This window comes from Pelecanus crispus, chromosome 5, assembly GCF_030463565.1.
Source record: "Pelecanus crispus isolate bPelCri1 chromosome 5, bPelCri1.pri, whole genome shotgun sequence".
In the NCBI taxonomy this organism is placed as follows: Eukaryota; Metazoa; Chordata; class Aves; order Pelecaniformes; family Pelecanidae; genus Pelecanus; species Pelecanus crispus.
Window position 1 is genome coordinate 53,373,265 of NC_134647.1, and position 16,389 is coordinate 53,389,653.

At 60.6% G+C, this 16,389-nt stretch overlaps 1 protein-coding gene across 1 annotated transcript; it reads left to right on the forward strand.

The window, feature by feature from the left end:
- The first annotated feature begins 4,375 nt into the window (after positions 1–4,375).
- Positions 4,376–14,629, forward strand: QSOX1 (quiescin sulfhydryl oxidase 1). The gene is made up of 12 exons (XM_075711388.1): positions 4,376–4,646; positions 6,849–6,949; positions 8,274–8,322; positions 8,502–8,604; positions 9,383–9,473; positions 9,708–9,853; positions 10,301–10,435; positions 10,630–10,759; positions 12,700–12,822; positions 12,936–13,080; positions 13,320–13,499; positions 13,896–14,629. The coding sequence occupies exons 1-12, from the start codon at positions 4,376–4,378 to the stop codon at positions 14,627–14,629; spliced, it is 2,208 nt and encodes a 735-aa protein (XP_075567503.1).
- The last annotated feature ends 1,760 nt before the right edge of the window (positions 14,630–16,389 follow it).

The following is a 16,389-nucleotide window of genomic DNA, read 5'->3' on the forward strand; positions in this document are numbered from 1 at the left end:
CTGTCCCAGAGATTTTATTTTCTTCCAGCAAAATAAAGGAGACTGCAGGGGATCCTACCCTCCATGTTGCTTGGCTTGAGGAGCTCATCAAGGAGTCTGGTCCAGTGCCCATGTCCTGCTGTGTTGCTCTGTGAAGGTGATGGAACCAGTGCCGCTCAGTGAACCTGAGATTGGGCACACCAGTCCTTGGTGGGTGAGACCTTGCTTATGTTGCAGGACTACTGCCACAGCAAGAGAGGAGTGTTCCGTTGTCATCTGCATGGTATTCTCTGTTTAATGCGCTGCAATTAAACCAGCTGCCAAATGATGATGTGGCAAATCTGGGTGGTGTGGCCTCCTCTGATCTGCTCCTGGAAGCTGGGCAGATGAGCTGGAGTGGAAAACATCTGCTCTGTGCATCCTGGGTCATTGTGATGATTTATGACTTTAAGTAGATCTTAAATTCGCAGGTAAAACGTTTCCTACCCAGACATACCAAAGACGGCACCAGTTCCTCCCGGTCCCCCCAGGTCCCTCCGATAAGAGCAAGGGCAGCGTCGCTGCCGTCCTTTCCAGTAGGGATGAATCAGCAGAGGGTGAATAGCAGAAAAGGGCTGGTACTGCTGTAGTGTCTCTGCAGACACAAACTATGTGAACACATTCATCACATCCTGAGAATGCACCCCGGATTTTCTTTTACGTCTATTGTTATTACAGGCTGGTTGGGCTTGAAAGGTAGAAATCAACTGTATCCCACCGAGCCTGTCTCACGTAGTCGGCAATTCCCAGCTATCAGTGGGGGCCATGAGGGGCTTTCCTGGTCTTCATAGGTGTGAGCCTGGCAGAGCCAATGCAGGGTGTGGGAAGCAGTTGGGGTTCACATCCACTTGGTGCATTATTCGCTGTCTCAGCAAAGCCGCGGAAGCCGGCAGGTTTATCGAGCAGGTGCTGCTAAAGGTCTTGTCTGAAACTGTGTCTCAGCGGAGGTATGACTGGTGCTGCCAGTGGAAAAGTGCCACCTGGACTGGAGTGTCCCAGCTGACTTCAGCCGGCTGGGAGGTGACAAATGGCACAATTTTCACTCACTCTCTGAGGCTGTTTGGAGGTGCTAACTGCGGAAATGGGGCTTTGAGAAGGACCACGCTTTAAGCGGCGCTGTGCTCCAGATTGAGGAGGGCTTCACCGAGTTCATCAGTCCATCTTGTGAAGGCTGGCGAGAGACAGGAAAACTATAGAGCCTCTGCAACTGGTACTTCCGAGGTGCTCACAGGGGAGTGGGATGTGAACTTACAGAATCCATAGAATCATAGAATGCTTTGGGTTCGAAGGGACCTTTAGAGATAATCTAGCCCAACCCCCCTGCAGGGAGCAGGGACATCTTTTAACTAGACCAGGTTGCTGAGAGCCCCATCCAATCTGACCTTGAATGTTTCGAGGGATGGAGTCTCCACCACCTCTCTGGGCAACATAGAATCGTTCAGGTTGGAAAAGACCTTTGAGATCATCCAGCCACTTCTCTGAACAGCCTCCAAAATGCCAAGGCCAGGTGACGGGATTGCCATGATTGTATCATGACTCTTGCATTGGTTGCGTGTTTTTCTTGGAGTCAGTTCCTGGAATCACACAATTAGGTAGGAATGTGTTCTTTAATTTTCAAGGAAGAAAGTCCATTTTGGGATCTCCCTGTCCCTGAACCTTCACAACTAAAGGGAAGTGAGAAGGTCCTGGGTCGCCTTACCCGGCCGTTTTGAGCTGTTGGTGTTTTGCAGCCAGATTCATGCTTCTAAAAATGGACAGTAGAAACTTTTCCCCAATTTCTGAAGCATGTTCAGTAGTCCTTTCCAGCGCTTCAAGGGCTGAATATATAAAAACCCAGCTGCTCTTTCCTCGTCTCCTCTCTAACCAAGCACAGAGGTGATCAGAGTAGCTCTTTGCGTCTGTGAAAATGATCCATTTTGGGTGCACCAAACAAGTTCTGCAGGGCTTAAATGATTTTGGTGAGACGTTAGCGGCCTTTGAGGCTCTCAGCCTGTTGGTGTTGCCCACACCTCATTGACTTCAAGGAGATTCCCACTGGCTGTTAGTCTGGGAAAGGAGATTTGAGAGCTGATGAACTTAATGAACTAAAGCCACCACTCAGCTGCTGCACAGGGACTTGTGCAGTGCGGGAACCTCTACAGTGGTCCTTCGCCCATGGCCTTGCTATGGGGGAGTGAAGCACATCTCTTCCCAAAGTTGAGGATGCTGAGCTGGGTGCTGAAGGCTTTGTTGTGCAGCGCAGCTGAAAACCAAGTAGGTTCCTAAACATGCCATGAGAGCCTAAAGCTGGGCTTTAGGGCTGACTGGGAGCTCAGCAGCCAGGCATTCAGGGTCACCCAGCACCCATCCCCTGTACTTTGCTGCCTGTAGGCTCTGCTAGCAGCGAGGGGGTGCAAAGCAAGATAGGACGAAAGGCAGGCAGCACTGGGAGGGCATTTCCAAAACCTCCCCAGACTTCTACCACTTCTTGAATTTTTTTTTTTTTTTAAATTCATCTTACTCTCAAATCCATCTTAAAACAGATTGTTTAAAAATCTCTGCTTCATCTTTGGCTTTCCATGCCCTGTCTCAGGGCGTTCTGCAATGAAAATCCAGCTCTTCTCAGCTTAAGGCAGAAGAAAAGCCTCATCTCTTGCTTTGCAGCAGGGTTAAAAGGAAAAAAGGCTATTTGGGCAAGTTCATGCTTGGAAAGCCCCACACCCTGCTGGTGAAGGAGGCTGTTCCCCCGGGAACGGTGGGGACGGGACATGGCAGGCTGGCAGCAGGGTCTTTGGCAGCACCTGGAGCCCGGAAGCAGGAGCATCCCCCCCCTGGGGCTCTGGGGGATGAGCAATGGCATGGCTCACCTCAAAAGGAGCCAGAGCCCCGGGGTGCAGGCTCTTGCCCATCTGCCTTCGGGTTAGATGCTGCTTTTGCATCTAAAAAAAGATTCAAAGAATTCAGGCTCCCTGGGAGGAAGGGGTGAGCTGGGTGGGGAGGATACTGGCAAATATGCTGGTGCTGAGCACCTCTCGTCTCTGTGATAACCTAATCAAGCTGATGAGCCCTTAAAATAAGGACTTTAGCCCAGGGTAAAATAACGGTGATGACATCCCTAAGCACAGGGATTTTTGTCTTTTAATCGTCAGCTGGATAAAGACAAGTTGTGGCACCTTTCAGAGCAGCCATGCACAGGCCGGGCTGCACCTCTTTCCCTCCTCATTTGACAGCAAGGTGTGATAATCCCTTAACCGTGTAATTACAGCTGGCAGGGCTGGAGCAAACCATCTTCTGCCCCATTTGCATCAGCCTGGACCCACGGAGGACGCGTGGCAGCAATCCCGGGAGGGTTGTGTCCAACAGGCGCTGTCCCCCGCAGCCAGGCCATCTCGGGGAGTCCCGTAGCTCCCCCAGAGCCATGCCCTGTGTGGAGGCCCCTGCCCTCCCCTGCCACGGGCAAGGTTTGGCTCTGGCAGGCTTGTTTTTCTAGCATGGCAAGTCCGCCTAAAATACCTAGGTGGGGCCCAGCATGGCTAATGGCCTTCCTGGGGACGGAGCCAGCAACCAGCCCTCAACAGCCATGGGCACCCCGGGTGCCGGGGGCCCCTGGCCTCAGGGGCTGGGGAGGGAGCGGAGGGCTGGATTTCAGGGCCGCGTCCAGCCCGGTGGTGCCTGGCTCTGCCCCGGGGCACCGGGCAACGGGCACCATCCATCCAGGAGCCGGTGACGTGGGTGCGTGCGTGAGCAACGGCACGGCCACGCTGGCGGGGAGGCTGTGGCCAGACACGGGGCCGCCTGCGATGCCTGGCTGCCTTTTTTTTTGGCTGGAGGAGCCGGATTTTGGGGCCTCCTTGCGTATCCTTGTTGCGCATCCCTGGCAGGGTTGTGGCGAGGGCAGCCGGGTCTCCGGGGTCCCCGTCCCATGGGGTATCGTCCCGGCAGGCGCTGCCCGGTGACACCGCCTGACGTCAGGGCGTCCGACCAGGGCGCTGCCCTCAGGCCGGCGGCTCCCCTCAGGGAGGGCCGTAATGGCGGCACCGCGGGTTTCGGGCCTGAATCAGCCGCCTGCGCCTTGCCCCGCTTTACCGGCATTTTATCATTTTCTGCTCGCCCTCCCCTCGCGGGAGGGTAGCGCTGCGGCCTCGCACCCTTGCCCAGCGCGCTGCCCGAGGAGGGGGAGGGCCCGGGGGGGGGGTATTTAGGGCACCCCCGCGGGCGGTGGGGGCGTCGGGGGGGTGCGGCGGGGCACGCCGCTGCGCGTCCGAGAGGGGGCGCTGTCAGGCGGGCGGCCTTGGCCCCGCCCCGTCCCCGCCCCCAGTGGGCGGGGCGTGCCCGCGGCCCTAAATGCGGCGGGCGGCGGCGGGCGGCCTGGCGGGCGATGTGGCGGCGGCGGCGGCGGGCGCAGGGCGGCGGGGGCGGCGGGGGGCGCCGGTGGCCGGCGGCGGTCCTGGTGCTGGCGCTGGCGCTGCCGGCGGCGCGGCCCGACGGGCTGTACTCGGCCACTGACCCTTTGGAGCTGCTGGGGACGGGGGCGGAGGGGCGGCTGCTGGGCTCCCCCAGCGCCTGGGCCGTCGAGTTCTTCGCCTCCTGGTGCGGGCACTGCGTCCACTTCGCGCCCACATGGCGGGCCCTGGCCCACGACCTCCGCGGTGAGTCCCCGGCCCGGTTGCCCGCCCCTGCCCTGCGCCCCCCCTGCCCTGCTTCCCCCCCTTCCCCGCGTCCCTGCCCGCCCGCCCCATCGGCACCCCCAAACCCTCCCTGTGCCTTTGACCTTGTTCGTCCCCCCTGCATCCCTCTCCGTCTTCTCCCATCAGCACCCCGTTTAATCCCCCGTATCTCTGCCCTTGCGTCCTCATCAGCACCTTTAAGTCCCCCCCCCCGCGTTCCTGTCTGTTCTGTCAGCACCCCGAAATCCTCCCTGTGCCCCTGCCCCCCCATCAGCACTCCTGAGCCCCTCCTGTGCCCTTGTCCCAGCATCCTCCTCTCCGTCAGCACTCTTAAAGCCTCCCTGCATCCCTGGCCCTGCATCCTCGGCCCCGTCAGCACCCCTGCGTCCCCTCTGCCCCCTCCCTATCAGCACCCCGCAATTCTCTCTGCCCTACACTCCATCAGCACCCCTAAATCCTCCTGCGTCCCTACCCAGCCTCCCTGGAGCATCAGTCTGGTGGGAAGGCCCAGGCCCCCCCCCATGATGCCCAGGCCCACCCCCCGCAATGGTCAGGCCCGGCTTAGCAGCATCCCCGGAGCCCCTTTGGCTGGGAGAAGCTCAGGCTGAGCCTGCCCCAGGTACAGGGGGTCCCGCTGCTCCCCCAGACCCTCCCTCATCCCCACTCCTCCTCAGTGCCTGCAGGGAGAGGCTGGCAGGGTGCTGGGGCCGGGTGCTGATCCCGGCTGGTTTGCTCCTGGCTTTGACGCTGGTGCCTGGCCTGGCCGGTGCCCAGCCCCGCTTGGGGTCCCGCACACCCCGCTGCCGGGCCCCTCGCCCCGCTGGGGCTCATCCTGCCTCCCCCGGCATCCCAGGCTGCGCACGGCTTCTCCCTGGTATTGCGCTAATTGATATAGCGCGGTCGCTGCCGGGTGAGTCAGGGTGCCGGCCGGGGCGGGCATCCCATCCCTCCGAGGGGATGCCGTCCCTCCCAGGGGATGCCGTCAGCACTCCCCAATGGGGCAGGATGTGAGGAATGGGGTGCGCACCTGAGCCCCGCGGGCGAACGCCAGCTCTTCTGGTCCCTCTCCAAAACAGGGTCCCCCCAGGGCTCCCCACTCCAGAGGCTGGACTGCAGATGGGGTGCCCACAGAGGCAGGGCGGGGGAGCCACCCCCGTGCTGCTCGGCATCCTCGCTGCCATTCCCACAGGTGGATTTTCGCAGGTGACCTGTGGGTACCACGTGCCAATGAGTCCAGGAGCGTGCCTGGCTCCCTGCAGCAGGGCTTGGTGCTGGCCCTCCTGTGCCACTGGTGCCAGGGCAGTGGGAAGTGGCTCGTCTGCCCCGTCACCTGCGACACGGGGTGGTCCTAGCAGGTCCCCATTTCCAGCAGGCTCCCACGTAGGGTGGCACGGGCTCCATCTGTGTGCTGGCACTGCGTCCCTCCCCATCCCGCTCAAAGGAGAGGCTGGGCGTTCTCCGGTTTGTGTCCTTTACACTAAAAAGAAGCCATTTCAGAACTTTTATCTCCGTTTTGCTGCTGGCTTTCAGAGCCCGCTGCTTGAAATGCCTCTGTGCCCCTTTATCTCTCTTTTACCCCAGGGACCTGCTGGTCCTCCCCAGGGAGGCGGTGGTGGAGAGCCGCAGAGGGGGGAGCGGATGCTTGGCAGCGGGGCAGGCGCTGCCGCAGTGCCCCAGCTACTGGTTTTGGGTTGTTCCGTCTCAGTTACCAACCGTGTCCTTGGTCTGGGGTGAGACGAGCTGGAGCCTGTGTTCCTTGCTCTCCCTCAGCCGTGGTTAGCCATCCGTCCCCTTCTCCCAGCGGCCTCTTCCCGCTGGGGCAGAGGCTGGGCAGGCAGAACCAGACGGACAGGCAGCCGCTGGCAAAGCCGCCTGAACTCCAACGCCAGCGAGGGCAGGGCATGCAAAGCCTGGTGCCGCCTCGCGTGGCTTTCCCCGTGCTCCTGCTGCCTGAAAAGTAGGGCGCCAAACACCAGCGCAGACTGTGGCTTTGGGCATTTGGGGCTTGGAAACCATTGGTTGGTCTCGCCACGAGGGGTGAGCCATGATTTTGGGGCCGGGAGGAGCCGTGCCACTGGCACAGTGGGAGATCCCTGCCATCTCCGCAGCGGTTGTGGGGAGCGGCACAGTTTTCGGGGTCGCAGAGGAGCTGAGCTGTGCTGACTGCATCCTCTGTCCCCGCAGAGTGGAGGCCTGCAGTGATGCTGGCAGCCATCGACTGTGCTGACGAGGCCAACCAGCAAGTGTGCGCTGATTTTGGGATAACCGGCTTCCCCACACTGAAGGTAAAGGCTGTATGCGCCAGGCACTTGCCAGTGCCCTGGTTTCCCTGTGCCTTGCTTTTTGGCTGGTCCCTCTCTTGCTCAATCAGACCAACAGCGCTATTGCACCAAAATATTCCCTTTGGGGTTTTGCAGGCTGGAGCTGTTTTGCCCTTCCCTAAAATATAGCTGTGGCCAGGCTGCAGCCAGTGCAACTGCTGGGTGATGTAGCAACAAGGAGGGGGAAAACCAAAACGCTGCTTCGCGGTGAAACATAGAGGCCGGATCTCTTCTAAGATGGGGGAGAGTCCGAAATCGGAATTGGAAATGCCTGGGAAAGGCTGCTGGAGGGCAGAGAGCAGGTGCAGGTGCAGGGAGGGTGGCGCAGGGATGCTGTGGGAGGCTGCACAGAGCTCTCTCCTGGGAGCCTCCTGCGGTGGCTGGCGAGGTGCCGTCCCTCCTCCTGGGCCCGTGCCCGGCCCCTTAGCTGTGTCAATACTGCCATTTCACAGCGTTTCCCACTGCAAACAGAGCCTCACTCCAAATACAAGTAATAAAGCCAAAGCACTCCAGGTGCAGGCAGTGAAAGCCAGGATCACCTTGAGACGGAACGGGGGGCAATAAGGGTTTTGTCAGACGTGCCCTCAGTCCCGGCTAACATGCACAGCCCAAGGTGGGGTCAGATCTGGGGGTTTGCCAGGCAGGTTGGCTTGTGCCCCAGCCCTGCCCTGGGGTCTCACTGAGCACCCACCGCCCGTGGGACATTGACTGAAACATCTCCCAGGGCAGGGAGGTGTGCTGATGTGGCAGCGCCACGAAGTTACTTGTTTCGCATCCCCTGTCCCTGCCAAACACCTTTTGTAAACAGCCTGCGCTCCCAGCCCAGCCTGCAAAGCAAACACCTGTCTGACATGACCCAGTTTTACGGCTCTGGCTCTACCGTGGGCACTGGAGCCCCTGTGGGAGGCCAGGAGTGGGGAAAAAATCCCCTTCTCCCATTTTTGTGAGAGCTCTGGAGCAGGGAGACAGCAGTTTGCAGGACTGGGAAGGTCCTGGCTGCCTCCCTGGGACCCCTGGAGACGCCTGCCCTGCTGCCTGCCAGTGCTCAGCCTGTGCCTGGCCATGGTTCCCAGCCCATGCCTGCATCCCTCCCCTCTGGGCACGCCCTGCAAGACGGGGCTGTGGCTGGGAGCTCCTTCTGCAGTGGCTGGTGTTGGTCGGTGTGCTGTAACGTTGGGGAGAAGCTGAGGTCTAGGGGGAGCCTCTACCTGCTGGGCTGCACTGCCTCCCTGTCTCCCAACACTCTCACTCCAGTTTCCCCTTGTGGATTTTTTTTTTTCCCTTTCAGTTCTTCAGAGCTTTTAGCAAGAATGCAGAGGATGGGATAAGGATTACCAGTGAGTATTCAGAACCACAGACTTTTTTTACCCCAGGTGTAAACAGCCCTGCTGCCCTCACCCCGCATGCACTGGGACCTTGGGGAGCCCATGGGGGCAGCTCAGAGCAGCTCCCCTCTGCTCAGCCCATGCGACCAGCTTCCCCAGGACTGACCCCTTGGCATCCTGTCCCCCTGCAGATCCCAGTGCCACCATCGAGGACCTGCGCCATGCCATCATCACGAACCTCGAGCAGAGCCAGGACGCTTGGCCGCCCGCCTGTCCTCCACTGGAGCCAGCAAGGTAGGGGTGGCATGATGGGGGGGTGGCTCTGGCAGCCTCCATCCCATGAAGAGCAGGTTTCTGGGGAAATCCTGAGCCAAAAATGAGCATGGAGCAGCCACTGCAACACCCACGTCCCAGGGAGACGCACATGACCTGGCCAGGCTAGAGCCATTTACGTGGCCCGGATGAGACGGGCCGTGTTGTTGCATCTCCTAACAAACCTGCTTATCAGCCTTAATTTGAGCAAGCGGTGCCTGGGCTGGGGACATGGCAGTGCCGTGCCATGCTGAGTGAGGCTACTGCCGTTAGCAGCTTTTTCCTGCCCTGAGAAAGGGTTTTCTTGGTTCGGTACAAATTTGTTGGGATCTGAGTTGTCTTTACCAGACATAGGCAGTTGCTCCACTGTCCCAGGGCGGAGCATTTGGCTTTCCCAAAGTGATGGTCAAACCAGGCCCATGCTTCAGGTCTCTGGTGCCTCCGTGTCCTAGCCAAAAATACAATAGCCCTGGTTCAAGTTCATTGCTGTTTTTTTTCCCCTGGCTGAGCATGCAGCTCCCTCCTGCCCTGCCTGTGCTTTGTTTTCTGCCTCCTTGGCTGACCCCAGCGGGTTTTCTCAAAGTCTGTGAACCGGAGCAGAAAACTGGGCTGGAAACTTCAGCAGGGAGGAATTGCCCGCTTGGTGGGGCTGAACCCACACAGGCATCCTCTGCTGAATCCCCGGGGACGAGGGCCGAGCTTCTTTCGGGCGGGGGGGCAGATCATCCAGCACCCGCTGCTATCTTCTGCCCTCTTGCAGTGCAGAGGAGATTCGCAGCTACTTCCAGAGGAACAAGGACCAGTACCTGGCACTGATCTTCGAGAAAAGTGACTCCTTTGTGGGCAGAGAGGTGGGTGCAGCTGTATTTATCCCCCATTTCTCTTGAAGCCTGTGTCCCTGGTGCCAGATAATTCCGGGGTGCCTTTGGCAGGGAAGTCCTCTCCCAGCAGCCTCACTGGTTGGCTTGCATGCCGCTTTGCAGGCATGAAGTGCTTTACAGGGTGCTACATAGCCCTGCTGCATCCCCGGTGGGGCTGGGGGTTCTGTCACCCCCTGCCTGACCCTGGGGCTGCTGGGCTTGCAGGTGGCGCTGGACATGCTGCAGTACGAGAACGTGGCAGTGAGGAGGGTGCTGAGCAGCGAGGAGGAGCTTGTGGAAAAGTTCGGTGTCACCACCTTCCCCTCCGGTTACCTGCTCCTCCGCAACGGCTCCTTCTCCCGCCTGCCCGTGTGAGTGTGGGACGTGGGGGGGTGGGTCTGGGGACCCCAGTGGGGTGCCAGGCTTGAGTCCCATCAGCTCAGCTCTCCTTTCGAACTGTGAGGAAGCTCACTAGGAAGGAGACAGTGGTGGGGTCCGGCAGGTTGGCAGGCACTGAACGGAGCTGCCAGCCCTGCCTGGAGCTGGCAAGAGGGAAAATGGCCTGTGACCAAGCCACTCCTCTGCCACATCTGCCTGGAGGTGGCACAGCGTGGCTGCCTGAGGCTCAGCTCTGCTCCGGGTTGCATGCCACGATACCCACTGCTGGGGCAGGTGGAGAGTACGGACCACCCCGTACTCATTCCCCAGGTCTGAGTTGCCGGTCTGGCTAAGCCTTTGATCTCTTTTGCTTCCTCCTTGGGGCCAGGGGCTGTTTGGGAGGGAAGAGGGTCTTGCTCACGGCTTCTCCTTCCTTGCAGGCATGTGGAGGCGCGCTCCTTCTACACCTACTACCTGCGCACGCTCTCGGGTGTCACCCGCGGCTCCTACAAGCTGAACACAACCGTCGGCACTTCCAACGAGACCAGCGCATCCCAACCGAAGCGTGCCGACCGGTCAGACCCTGCCACTTCATCATTTTGGGGCTGCGGGAGGCCAGGGCTGGTGCAGGGAGGAGGTGCCATGGCCACGGGTGGGCAGTGGGCTGAGACCATGGCTTTCCCCTGGGAAAAACCCTGAACCGTCGCTGGGTCCCTGGGGGTGCGGATTAACGAGCTGATGGACCATCCTGTTGCGCTGCCCTCCCCAGCTCCAAAGTGTACATGGCCGACCTGGAGTCCACGCTGCACTACTCCCTGCGGGTGGAGGCTGCCCGCCCCGCCACACTGTCAGGAGCCCAGCTGGCCGCCTTCAAGTGCTATGTAGCCACGCTGGTGAAGGTGAGGAGCTTTTGGTGTCGATAGAGGAACCATCTGCGCCTCCCTGTAGCTATTTATAAGGTGAAATGCAAATGCAGGGTGCAGACCATGTCCCAGCACTTGCAGATAGCAGAGCGTGGCAGTCTCCGATGCAAGCCCTGCATCCCAGTGCTTGGTGCAGCACAGAGTCGTCCCCGTCCCCATGGAGCTTCAAACCCAGCCCAGAGTCCCGACGGGAGCCGGTGGCTGAAAGCAGGTGCTGGAGAGTTTCAGACGAGGCCTGGGGTGCAGGTATCGATGGGCAGAGCAGGCTCAGTGCTTGCAGGAGGTGTCATGTCGAGGCAGTAGGTCTTTTCAGAAGAGATGCTGTCACCCGTTGGGGTGGCAGAGATGCTCAGAGGGGTTTGTAACTCTGTCCTGCTTGGATGCTCAGCTCAGGGAGCTGATCTCTGCAGGCTCCTTTGATAAGTCCAGGAAAGGGACTTCTGCTCTGAGTCAGGCTCTGGAAGAGCCTAATTTAAGGCCTCCTTTTTTTTCTTTTTTGGGCTTGGTGAAACTGAAGTGTGTAGGAGCTTTGAGCCAGCAGAAGCAGGGCAGTTTAATTTCCTGGTGCTATGGAGTGCTGTGTTTGGCTGAGGTTTCCACCACTGGGGTTGCAGGAGCCCTGTCCCAGCCGAGGCTCCTTGGCAGACCTTCACCTGGCCATGCCTGCTTTCTTTGCTCCCTCCTTTGTCACCCAGGGTCTCATGCTCAGTTTGGACCTTGCGTAGCCCACGCTGATGTGCGAGACACCCCCTGCACCCACCCCTGCCTGCTCTCCCCCAGCAAAGAGCTCCACACGTGAATCACTGGTGCAATGAGTCTTAAGCCCTCAGCTCAGAGCTTCGTGTGGTTCTTCCTCTGCTTGCCCCCCGCTATCACCCTTGCTCTTTCTCCCTTTAATGAGAACCACTGGATTGGGGAAATACATCCTCCATCGCGTCAGCTCCGTGAGCGAGGGTACGAGCTTGCTGGGGTGATGGGGAGCAGCAGTGGTTTGATGCTGGCCAAGGACAAGCCGTAGCACCAGACCTGACAAGGAGGCGAAGCTGCGTCCCCGCCGCGGGCAGGAGGCACAGGGCGGTGGGTGGTGGGTGCTGCTGTTTCCCCAAGGATGCCGAGCCAGCGCTGCCATTGCCATGCTCATCCACGGGACGGAGCAGTGTCCCCAGGATTGCTGCCAGCCCTGCAGGGCTCAGGCTGGGGGAGCTCAGCCACCGGGTCTCAGCCTTAACTGTTGCGTTCCCAAGAGGTATTTAAGGGCAAGGAGGGGAGAAAAATCCTAATGTGCAAAGAAGTGGTGCCTGGAAAGCAGGGAATTCTGTGGAAAAGCTTCCTGCCAAAGGAGCGGGGGGGACACTGCATTTTGCAGTGGAAACGTCAGGTCGCGGATGAATTCCCCTGTGAATTTGGGACTTCCCATGCGCTTCCCCACGGGCCCGGGGAGAACAGCTCAGACTTAGCAAAACGCTCCTTCCTTTCGCTTCCCTGATACTTTTCCTGTGCGCTGCTGGTCTCATCCTCCCTGTGGGTCGGTCTCTCTGTCTGTCTATCGGTGGCACGTGCTGGTGGGCTGCCCCCTCTCCCCGGAGCGCCTGTGCTTTTAAAGTGCTGCTGCTAATCGGCTTTGCGCTGACTTATGGTCAGAGTGGCTTTTTGCCTCCCTCAGACGGGGCCGAGGTTTGGAGCCTGAACATGTATGTGGGGGCCTCGCCGCCGTGGGAGGGACACGCCGCGGCCCCCAGCCCCTTGGGGCTGAGCACTGAAACCTTGCCGGGACTGCACCGTCCTCCGGCACGTGCTGCCATAGAGGATGCTGGTGCTGCCCAGTGCCCATCCCGGTGAGCTGGGGGTGCTGGTGGGCAGCCCCGCTGCTCCCAGGATGGGGTCTGGGTTTCCTCACCCCTGTCTCCCCTCTGCAGTACTTCCCCGGGCGCCCCTGCGTGCAGACCTATCTGCAGTCCCTGGACGGCTGGCTGAGGAACTGGACGGAGCCCGAGCTGCCCCGCAGCACCTTGAAGGAGGCCACGAAGAATAACAGAGATGTAAGGCACCCGCGGGGACCCTGGGCCCTGCTCTCCTCTCCTTGCCCCTGCCCCTTTCCCCCCACCCCACGTTATCTGCCAGCTCCATCATGCTGTGTCCGTCTGTCCTCCAGGCCTCTCACCCTGCCGTGCTCCCCACCAACGTGACCTGGGTGGGCTGCCAGGGCAGCGAATCCCACTTCCGCGGCTACCCCTGTGGGCTCTGGACCATCTTCCACCTGCTGACCGTCCAGGCTGCCCAGAGCGGCCCCGACAAAGGTATCGGTGTCCTCAGGGGGATTCAGGGCTTGGGGAGGGGGTGTCCGGGCGGGCTGTGGCACAGGCAGGGATGCTGCGTGCGGGCAAAGGCTTGTCTCGCCCCGAGGCAGGTCTGCAGGGAGGGCAAGAGCCACAGAGTCGGGATGCAGGGCTGCCACCTTGGCCGTGGGACCGTGGCGGTGGCACTGTGGGGTCCGGACTCGCCCTCCCATCCCCCACTGTTCTCTGCCTCCCCCCAGAGCTGCCACTGGAGGTGCTGAGCACCATGCGCTGCTACGTCCGGCACTTCTTCGGCTGCCAGGAGTGCGCCCAGCACTTTGAGGCCATGGCGGCCAAGTCCATGGACCAGGTGGCAGGCCGGGAGGAGGCCGTCCTCTGGCTCTGGTCCCACCACAACGAGGTCAACGCTCGCCTGGCGGGTAAGGGGGTGCCGCGAGGAGGGGAGCCAGGGTGGCTTCCCAAGGGAAAAAAGGTGAGGTGAGGTGGAGAAGCATCCCTCCTCCTGGATGGAGTCAGCAAATAGCTGCATTAGGGTGCAGCGGTGGGGACATCCCGTTGTCATCGTTCCCCATCAAAGGGGACAGCAGCTGGTCACGCAGCATCAGACTGCCCCGGAGATGCAGTTGGGTCTTATACGCTCCCCACAGGGAGCTTTCCAAAGCTGCTGCGTGCCCTCGGAGGACCCCTCCTCCTGAGACGGCTCCTCCAAATGTCTCCATCCCCAGCTGCTGGATGCTCCGGGCTGTTTATAGCAGTGCAGGGGGAGGGCTGTGTCATGTCTCCTCTCACCCCCTTGCCTGCTCTGGTCCCTGCAGGAGATGAGACGGAGGACCCCCAGTTCCCCAAGCTGCAGTGGCCTCCACCAGACTTGTGTCCCCAGTGCCACAAGGAGGAGCGGGGGGTGCACGCCTGGAACGAGCCGGCTGTGCTCGCCTTCCTCAAGACGCACTTCTCCCCGGCCAACATCTACCTGGACTATGCCGAGGCTGACCCCATCCCCATGGCCAGGGAGGGGACAGGGGCCAGGCTGGGTACTGAGGGCCTGCGAGAGGAGATGGAGAAGGAGGAGGAAGAGGACGAAAAGGAGACGGAGGGTGAGATGAGAGCTCCAGGGCGACTGGGCTCCCCTGAGCCGCGGCGCCCCAGCATTGTGCGGCTGAACCCCAAACTGCGGGAGGTGGGCGAGGACATCGTGGACCTGGACTCCTTCAGCGAGCAGCACTTCAAGAGCCAGGCGCTGCGAGCAGCAGCCGGCCGGCGACGGTGGCTCAGCAAGCGGGACACCATCGCCCTGCCCCGGGAAGCTGGGGTGGGCCGGGAGCGCCAGCAGGCTTCCGGTGTCCTGGTCCGGGAGGAGGAGGAGGAGGCTGGAGAGGGGGTGCGGAAGAGACCCTGGCTACGGGTGCTCGGCTTGGGCTTCTCCCGCCTGGACATCAGCCTCTGCATCGCCCTCTACTTCCTCTCCTCCATGTGCCTCCTGGGCATGTACACCTTCTTTCGCCTCCGCACCCGTGCCCGGAAAGGCCGCCCCGGCTTCCCCATGGCCTGAGAGCTGTTGCAGGGGGGTGGGGGCTGCCCCCAGGGTGGGTGGGCTGCTGATCCGGGGCACCCCTGGGACAGCATTTTGTCCCCCAGCAGGGGAAGGGGTTTGGTGCGTTCCCCGTATGAGCTGCCCTGCTTGCAGCAGTCACCTCACCCAGGGTGGGGGGCGGAGGGTGGAGGGCTCTTTTTCGGGGGAAGGAGGTGTCAGAGCATCCCCCTGACAGGTCATGGTGCCATGTTTTCGGGTGTGCGGGAGCTGGGACGCTGACAGCGGTTTGTGTCTTGGCACCCAGCTGCCCTCGGGAGCTCCCCAGCGCTGGGCTGGTTTCAAACTGGGAAGCCTAGTCCCATGCTGGGGAGCAGCCCTTTGGGGTCAAACCACTAGTGGGGCCAGGAGGGTGGGGGTTTAGCCCCCCCAAAAAGCAGGCACTGCTGGGCAGGGGGTGGCAGTTGTGGGTTCAGCTGCATTTTGTGTATGTCCCCCCTGTTCAAGACATTGACTGGGGCCCCCTGCCTTTCCTTGCCCCTTCCCCACACTGTTGCTCGCTCTCCGCTTGTCTTAGTGGAATAAATTATTTTTTTCCGACGCCAGCCCCGCTGTGTCAGCTGGTCCCTGCCACATGGGCAAACCGGGGCAGCACCTCCCCTCCCTGCCATCCCTCCACTGCCGGCTGTCCCCACTCCAGCCTCCCCCATCACCCTGGGAAGAGCACTGCCTTGGTTTAAATCCTTTAAACATTTTTAATTGTTATTGTACATTTTCTCCTGCTTTTTGCTTCTGGATGCACCCATGGCCAGCTGCCCCTATACACCCAGCATGTCCCCGTGGTTGGGGTGGCTCATGGTTTGTCCTCAGGCAGAGTGATGGGGAGGGAGCCTGGAGGAGGTGGGAAGCTGCTGGAAAAAAATCGGCATGAGCCATGGAGCTGCAGTTCAGTGCCGGCCGTGCCCGTGGTCCGGAGTAGGGAGACAAGCGTGAGCATCCCAATGTCCCCCCAGGGACCGGGACCTCCGTGAGCACAGGCCCCCTGTGCTTGTCCCCGATTCTCTCTGCCCTTTTATCCTTGTTAGGAATCATTAAGGAAAATGGTTGTTTTCCAGAGCCAGGGCCGGGGCTGGGGCCATCTGCTCTCCTGGCGCTGCTTAAATCCCCCTGTAACAAATTCATTGGGATTACGCTGCCCTCCCCTAATCCCAGCCCTTCCCCCTGCACGGGGGATTTAAAAGGATTAGAGCCTGGCCGATAATAAACTTTATTAGGGGGGAGGGGGGGTGTCAATCCGATTTGGAGCCTTTTTCTTGATATCTTCACTTTGCCCAGGTGGGAGGCGAGGGCCGGCGGGATGGGGAAGGAGGGTGGCCACCTCCGCTGCTGCCCAGGCACCAGGAGCTGTGGCTCCTCTGGCCCGCCCTCCCTCACCTGCCCTTGAAATAAACTTTCTTGCTCGATCTTTCGTTCTTGTTTGGTGTCTGTGCATGGTCACACCTCCATGGGACGTGGGGCTGGCACCCCTACCCTGGCACCGCTGGCCCACTTGGCCTTGGCTGTGGCCCTTAGGTGGGGTCTCGGTGGCCTCATCCCGGCATGGAGGGGGGCTGTGTCCCCCCAGCCGGGTGCAGGTCCTGCCCACCCCCGGGTGATGGATGGGGAAGGTCTCGTCGCTGCAGCCCTGCCGCCTCCTTGATTTCCCCAGGGGGTTTATCCCCAACATCGACAACCCCCCGGGCACCCCCTCCCTGCCAGCTGCTCCCTCTGCGTGCGATCGA